Raw genomic sequence first — 8,348 nt, forward strand, 5'->3', positions numbered from 1 at the left:
CACTGAGAAGGGCTTCCTGGGTGTTGGCCAGCAGACCTGAAGAGGAGACATATGTCTCAGGGGACAGTCTCCACAAAGAGATGTTGGGGAATTTGAGCTTATACCTTCATGTCCATTAAGCCCTCTCTGCTCCGGTGCCACCTACGGAAGATGCTGCAGCCCACCCAGAACGTTCAGGGACAGCAAGGGCTATCGGTGAAGTGATCAGAGAAGCTGCCACCTTCCAGCGAAGCTCAGAGTGAGAGGAGATCCTGAAAGAGGTGCCAAGTGGAGAAAATCACACATTAGAATAGAGGCCCAGTATCTTGGAGGACCACCTGAGCAGGGATGCTGGAATCCTGCCCATGACCACAGTTGTGCGAGAGCCAGCAGTTAATTAATTACCCCATATATAGTCCAAATGAATACACCCACCAAGGGGTGAAGGTGGACCATTATCCAATTGCAAAGCTGTGCCCTGAAAAGCAAGCAGGGAAAGGAGCAGAGACGTAATATCCAGCCCAGGTCTAAGGATGCCCAGATGAGGGGAAACACTGCTTGAGGCCCGATGAAGGCGAGCAGTAATGGAACCCCCATGCCACACTGAGCACCCCCTGGGGTAGAGCCGCATGGGGACCAGTGGCAGACCAAGGTCGTGACAGCGTTTGGAGCTTGTGGTCCCCTGTGTGGTCCTTCCTGGGTTCTCCCAACGGCCAGGAGATCAACGAAGCTGGGCCAGATGCCTGTGGTACAGGCATTCTCCACGCCTCTTCCCAGAACGGCAGCCCGTCGCCTGACAGCCAGGAGCCAGGTCCCGGCAGTACTCCCGAGGACTCCCGGGCTTCCCCTGAGATCCCAGAGGTGTCCCTTTACCGAGCATCGGGACAGGGAGCCTGCTCGAGACAGGTGGCTGGCCCCTCAAGATCAGACCGAGGCCATGGGCTTGAGAGCCTCCTCCCTCTGTCCCGCCCCACCCACAGTGCCAACGATAAGCAAGGGCACACCCTGAACCTCCTCTCATCACTCTCCCACCCAAAATGGACCCTGAAGCAGAGAGGGAGCCCTAGGGAGTGCAGACAGGAAGACTGACCCAATGGCGATGCCACATCTCAGGTTGTTATGGGCCAGGGGGCTGGAAGTGCAACAGAGGGAAGGTAGAGTTACAAGTCATGTCAAGAAGGACTCAAAAAAGGCTTTGGTTGGCCTCATGACAACAGTCCCATTTGTGGAGCCCTCCACTTGCTGCCCGTGTGTGCCACACCAGTCACCTGCTCAGCGACCCCCCTTGGGACCAAGGCCCTACTGCACATCAGCCTGCTCCTGCCACCTCTCTAAGCCTGGCATGTCCTCTTTGCCATGGGAAGACCGTTGCTGCTGCCCTCCTCTGCGTCATGGACTCGCTGGTGCTCCCGAGGGCATGCCTAGAATCTGCAGCTTGCACAGAAAAGTCAGGGGCTGCAGAGGGTGGACATGGAGCCCATCAGGTATCCTGCTACCCGGAACCCATGATGACTCAGCCCCTTCCTATCCCTTGGGTACCATCCCTGACACTTTAGGATGCCAGGGGGACCCTGCTGGAACTGAGGGTGCTGCAAGGAGCGAGGGTTGGAGGGAATGTGGCCTGCTCCAACAGCCCACCAACAGAAGGCCAGTGGTGATCAACGTTCTCCTCCCACAAAAGCCCCCTCAGCCTGGGTGGTACCGGGGCAAAGGCCCCGGCACATGCGGCTGCTTCCCTGAGTTGCTTGTGACGCTACCAAAGTGTTGGAGGAAAGCTCGGATTGCCTGATGGGAAGACGAACGTCTTGGGAGTCCCATGATGAGTTAGGAAGCAGGTGCCGGGCGTCTTGGTGACAGAGGGGGAAAAGCCACGTGACCCGTAGGTTCTGCCAAGAGCAGTGGTTCATCTAGAGTGAGGGGAAAAGGGACAGGTGGCCAGGGAGAACAGGGACATCCTGACGAAGCCACTGGGTACTTACTCGGCAGGGCTGTGGTTGGGGGCTGAACAGCTGTGAGAACGAGAAGGAAAGTCAGACCCAAAGAGCACAGGGGCCCCCCCGGACTCCAAGCTTGAGCAGACTCAGCGGGGATAGGCTGAGCTACAGCTGCTCACGTGCCCCCCGCGTGGACGCCGCCAGCCACCTGCCACGCAGCTCTCGGGGCCTCCGGGAGCTCCACCCTCTGTCCCACCCCCAAGGCCTGCCTGGCTGTGCCCAAGGGCTTCCTTCCCAGAAGAGGAAAGCCCCTTGCCGTGCCCGGGACAGGCCACCCCGGCCGCGGCATGGACGCCCCACGCGAGCAGCAAGGGGGAGTCCCAGCAGCTCTGGAGGAAGACCCCTTTGCCGCAGCCCAGGGACAATGATTTGGAGACTGATTGAGGCGTCCCCTAGTCTCTGCTCAGGATCGAGCTCCAGCTCCAGGGCCCTCACTGGCTCACAAGCATTCTGTGCTGCAGGCACTTGCCATGCCCTACACCCCACCCCACTTCTCTGCTGCTCCTAGTGCCCTCCCCAAGTCACAGTCGAGCCGCGAATCCTGTCCTCTGAGTTGGCTTCTGGCAGGACCCAAAGCGATGCTCCCATCAAGGAGTGAGGGTGCTCCACTGTCCAACCGCCCCTGCCAAAGCCGTGTGCCCCCAGAAGGAAGCCCCAGAGAAAACCAGGTGTGGACCCGGCAGTCAGTCCTGCCGAGAAGGTGGGGGCTCGCTTGGTCTGCCCACGCACGGCGCAGCAGACGCTCTCTGGGACCCACTGTGCAGTCATTGTTCCCAAGCAGTCCTGGTGCCTCACGGTTGGCCAAAGAGGAGAGATCGAGCTGTAGGGGCCAGCTGCCCCCAGGAAACCTCAGAGCTGCACAGGATCTCTGGGAGAGGCTGGGGTGGGGAGGGGCCCTGGAGTGGGAAGTGCGTCCGTTCTCAGCAAACGTCCCGCCAGAAGCGGGTCCGGGGATCTCGGAGGCCCACCTGAGCAGACGACACCGGCATCCTCGTCGTGACCACAGTTGTGGCTGTTCCAGCCGTTGTGGGCGCAGCTCCACAGGTAGGACTCGTGGCCTGAGCAGCGCACGTCGTCCAGGACAATTGGCCCCGAGCCCTGACCGAAGTGGGCACTTCCTGGGGCTGACGTGGCCCAGCCACAGCCCAGCTGCCGGCACACCACGTTGGCATCGTTGGTGTCCCAGTCGTCGTCGCACACGGTGCCCCACGAGCCTCGGTACAGGACCTCCACCCGGCCCTGACACCGGTCACCTCCGTTCACCAGCCTCAGGGCCAAACCTGATTCGGTCCCTAGGGGGAGCACAAGAACACCTCCTCTGTGTCTGGCTTGAGGACCTGGGCCTAAGGCACATTCCACACTCAGGGGAGATCCTCACAGCTTCATTCCCGGGGCCAGCTGCCACCTTGGCAGGTGCCCAGAGGGGAATCTTCTTCACAGGGAAAGGAGCAGAGACACACTGTGCAGCTGGGGTCTCAGGAGGCCCAAATAGGGAGAAGTACCCTGTGAGGGCCACTGGAGGTGGGCAGGAAAGGAACCCCCAAGCCACATTGGGCACCCCTTGGGGTGGAGCTCCGTGGGGATCGGTAGCAGGCCAAGCCCATCACCCTGTTTGGAGCTTGTTGACTCATGTGCGCTCCTGCCTGGGTTCTGCCAAGTCCCAGCAAACGAGGGGACCCGTCGAGAAGCCAGAGGCTTGCTTGGTCTGCCCACGGGGAGGTGGACGCTCTCTGGGACCCACTGTGTGGTCATTGCTCCCAAGCATTCATGGTGCCCCATGGCTCGCCAAAGAGGAGAAGGGAGCTGAGCCCACCGTTCCCCTGGAGGCTGCGCAGTAGGGGCCAGCTGCTCCCAGGATCACGGGCGGCACAGGATCTCTGGGAGATGCTGGGGTAGGGAGGGGCTCTGGAGTGGGAAGTGCATTTGTTCTCAGCAAAGGTCCCACCAGAAGGGGGTTTGGGGATCTCAGAGGCCCACCCGAACAGATGACACCGGCATCCTCGTGGTGACCACAGTTGTGGCTGTTCCAGTCGTTGTGGGCACGGCTCCACAGGTTGGACTTGTATCCTGAGCAGCGCACGTCGTCCAGAAAAATATACCCTGAGCCCTCACCGAAGTGGGCACTTCCCGGGGCCGACATGGCCCGGCCACAGTCCAGCTGCCTGCACACCACGTTGGCATCATTGTTGTCCCAGTCGTCATCACACACAGTGCCCCACCAGCTTCGGTACAGGACCTCCACCCGGCCCTGACACGGGTCACCTCCGTTCACCAGCCTCAGGTCCGAACCCGATTCGGTCCCTAGAGGAAGACACAGCATTCCTCTTGTAAGTTCCTAGTGAGAGACAAGGTCTCAGACCTCTAAAGAATTCCTAATTTTTCCCGTTACACAAAGATCCTTGAGAGAATCAGTAACTAGGTTGGATCCATAACATTCCTTGAATTAGGGTGCTTCACCGTTAAAGGTACAGTGACTGCTCTGCCAAAACCCAATCCACCAGAGCTGAAGGAAAAGAATACCTCTCAGGTGGATCCTGGAGAGGACCTGAAAACTATTCACAGGTTCCCTCACTGAGCACACATGGGCAGAGCTCCAACTTGCTTGAATCTGCGACACATGAATGCTCATGCTGAAGAGTAGCCTGATGCCCCAGGATGTCATGGCAGGAGCGCTGACACTCGTCTGGGGCTCTGAGGTTGGCTTAGAGAGCATTTCACCACTGGTCCTCTTGGCCCCACAGCCGGGTCTTTGGGGCCAGTTTGGCCAGGGTCAGCACAGAGGTGTTCTGATGGGAGAACTGGCACTGTGGACAAGAGACGGATCCCACTGGACACTGAACCAAAGCACACTGATTCTTGGAGACCCCATGTTCAGGCTGACCACTCCCCACAGGAGGATGGACCAAGAAGGAGGCTCCCACTCAAGCCAGGCTCCCTGGTTCACATGGGATGTCCCTTTGCACAACATGCTCACAACACTCACTCTCACCCCATCCCCTAAAAGTTTCCCTTGAATGAGAGTCACACCCTTGGTACACTCCGCATCATGAGCTTCAGAGAAGGACGCATATGAAACTATCCATTTCCGACTGCAGCCGGAGTCTCAGTGCTTGTTATAGTAGTCCCTGCATATACAGATTGTAGAAGGGGAAACAAACAGAAGCTACAAAGTGAGGACTCCTCTGAGGGACTCAAGGACCGAAAATAAAGTAGAATCTGCCAAGGAGATGTTATTTAGGCCTTGAATTTTATTTTGGTGTGTGACTTTGGAAAAGTCAAGAAACCCGTTTAGACTGGAGTTCGTCCACTCTAAAAGACTGTTTTTGGGGGCAATATCTCTGCGACAACATATGGACCCTGGCTCTGACCTTCCCACAGGGACCTGTGCAGGGCTCCAGGGTTGGATACAAAAGACTCTTCCCATCCCGATGCTTCTGACTGATTTCTCTTGTCTAATCATTGGCTAGTACATATGGTATTGACATGTGTACCATCAGGATTCCCAGCTGATGCATGCTGACTCCTGGGCAGGGACCTTGGTGTGGAGGCTGTCCTTCCTCTTGTCCCAGGGCCAAAGATTCCCCAGGAGATGGGCAGTGACTTTCCTTCCCAAAGCTGAGTTGCCAGAACCTCAGGCTATATTGACTGTACCTCCCAGCGCTGCCACTACAGGCCCCCAGGGGGATGCACGAGACCTCTGATGCCAACAGGCTGAAGGAACACGGGTCCGCTATGTTGAGAAGGAACCAAAGTGGCCTAATATGGGCTCAGGAAAGGGCACAGGCAAGGATGCTGGCCCAGCTGGTTTGCACCTGCCTTTCCAGGCCCTGCAGCCAGAGACCCAGCACCACAGCCCCGCCAGGGGTCAGCGTGCATCATTCAGACCACAGGCTGGGCACTGAGCATGGGTAACAGGACCTCCCTGGAGACAGGACTCCAACCTCCAGCCTGGACGTCCTTGGAGATGCCTCTGCTGCTTGATTCCTTCCCAACCTCAGGGACATTGTCCGTGGAAAGATACCCATTCAGGCCTGAGGCCTTGTTCAGAGGGCCCCCCTTTGGGACCGGAGTACTCCCACCTCTTACACCTTTGGCACTCCTTCTGGATCAGAGATCACCTATGGGTGCAGTGGCATAATGAACCCAACAGGGATTCCATGAAACAAATGCCTTCCACAGCAGCTGTCGGTGGTGCCTCCGTGGAAATCAAGGAAACTACAAAGCAGAGAAAAGAAGAGGTCATTCGATGCTGCCCCTCATTTGGGGAGGGCTGGCCCTCTGCTTCCTCAGCTCTAAAGCAAGAGGTGGATGCAGAATTTCAGAAGCCCCGCCCGCTCCTAAAAGGCTATGTTTCTTTCTTGTGAAACTCATCTCTTGGTCACTTTGCCAGTGCTCGTTCAATGCTGAGATGCCACCAGGGACATTCTTTGCTCCTCTCATCATCCTCCCGCCTCCTCTGCTTCCACAGTCGCCATCCAAAAACTCACCCCGTTGATTAACATCCCCGCCTGATTCACAAGATTGGACTGCAAATACTAACCGCCTACTTCTGTGGCTCAAACACACCCTCAAATGACAAATGTCTACTGTCGCTGAGATATCCCTGAAAGGTGGTACCAACTAGGAAGGATGACAGTTTCCAAAACGCATCCTCAAATGCTGAAATAAACCCGCTCCAAAGTGACAGCTTGGAGGGCCACATTCTCTTGGGGAGCCCATACTCCTGTGGTGGTTGGATTACCAGGGTCACATTCTACGCATGGTGGCGTGTGCACAACCCAGGCCACATGGCAAATGCCAGACGTTGCTCTGAAGATGGACAATTTAACTAGAAACTGCCCCTTGGCGGACACACACCGGGCTGTATCCTCAGAGGTTTCTTTGTGGCTTTAAGGACCCCTTGGTGCCCGAGCACCGACAGCACTCTGTGAACCAGGGAGGAATGCGGCACTGGGATTTGCTTGGTTGAGCCAGGGAGAATTTCTCTCTTCCGCTGAGGATGTAAATACCTATTGCTTGTCATGTAATCCTCAGTATTGAGAACACACTGGTTACTCCTCATTCCGATTCTGGTATAGATTTAAGAGTGAAGGACCAGAAGTCCCCCATCCTTCTCCCCTCCTTTAAAAGGAGGAGAAAGGGCCCCTTAGGAAGGCATTGGGTCATCTCAGGACGGGGACGGCCATGATGCTGCTCATCGGAAGGTGTCCAGTGGGTGATTGTGTCAGCAAGTTCTGAAGGGGACTGAGTTTGAAACCCGCCTTCACTACCTCCAGCTTCGGAATTTAGGCTAGTCACTTGCGCTCTCTGGGCCTCCATTGCTTTATCTGTGAAAAAAGGACAGTGAAACCAGATCTCTGACCTCAAAGAAGACATGACTTTGAGTACTTCAAAGCATTATGCGCATGCCCCATGTTCTGGACAGCAGGAGCCCCTGTCCTCAGAGTGGCACAGGTGACAGCATGAGGCGATGCCTGCACTACCTGAGCACACGACTCCAGCATCTTCCCTGTGGCCACATTCATGGTTGTACCACCTGCTGTGGGGGCAGCTTGACAGGTAAGGCTCCCATCCCGAGCGGTACACTGCACCCAGGAGAATATTCCCTGAGCCCTGACCAAAGTGGGCCCCGCCCAGGGCTGACACTGAATGGCCACAGCCGAGCTGCTGACAGACGACATCTGTGTCCTGGGCGTCCCAGCTGTCATCACACACGGTGCCCCAGTAGCTTTGGTCCAGGACCTCCACCCGGCCCTGACAGCGGTCGCCTCCATCACCAGCCTCAAGGGAAAGCAGCATCAACACAGTGGATAGCCCTCGTCTTCACGGTTTCCAACCCTGGTTTTTACCACCCGGCACTGCTTGTTCTCAATCTTCCTCTGACTCCTGCCCCGTCTCCTTCACTGATTTTTTTCCTCTCTCGGGACCATATGTATGGCTGCTCTCCCAAGCACTGTCTCAGCCCTCTTCTTACTCTATCTTTTCCCTCTAAAGGACCTCATGTACGCTGAGAGCTCTCCAGGAAGAGGACCCCAAATCCACCTCTCCAGGGCTGATCAGCCCTGACAACCCCAGTCTTAACCTCTACACCAACATTGTCAACGGCCTCCTGGATACCCCAGCCCACCACCCCATGCTCAACACAGACCCTCTCCTCCTACTCGGTGCCCATACCCATGCTGAGCCACCTCGGAAAGCATTTTTAGGAAGACACAGATGTCAACTGGTAACTAAACTCTGGGACTGGGAGGTTGTGGGACCCAAGGCCATCCCCAAGGGCTCAGGAAGGGCTGCTGCAGAGAATCTGCTGGGTTTTGGATATAGGACAGGAAGGACCTCCTCTGACGGGGTCCACCTGGGCCCTCAGCCCCTTCC

General features: G+C 56.9%; 1 protein-coding gene across 1 annotated transcript in view; it reads right to left on the reverse strand.

Annotated features, from left to right (window-relative positions):
- The window catches only part of LOC124232211 (deleted in malignant brain tumors 1 protein-like), a gene marked incomplete at both ends in the record, with an annotated part of 12,009 nt that extends 4,255 nt beyond the window's left edge, over positions 1-7,754 (reverse strand). The window contains 8 exon segments of the mRNA XM_046649183.1: positions 1,070-1,111; positions 1,959-1,988; positions 2,942-3,333; positions 3,434-3,488; positions 3,951-4,274; positions 5,039-5,098; positions 6,144-6,188; positions 7,457-7,754. Coding sequence (XP_046505139.1) covers positions 1,070-1,111; positions 1,959-1,988; positions 2,942-3,333; positions 3,434-3,488; positions 3,951-4,274; positions 5,039-5,098; positions 6,144-6,188; positions 7,457-7,754 — 1,246 coding nt within the window.
- Between the last annotated feature and the right edge of the window lie 594 nt (positions 7,755-8,348).

Source organism: Equus quagga, unplaced genomic scaffold (assembly GCF_021613505.1).
Source record: "Equus quagga isolate Etosha38 unplaced genomic scaffold, UCLA_HA_Equagga_1.0 HiC_scaffold_3272_RagTag, whole genome shotgun sequence".
Classification (NCBI taxonomy): Eukaryota; Metazoa; Chordata; class Mammalia; order Perissodactyla; family Equidae; genus Equus; species Equus quagga.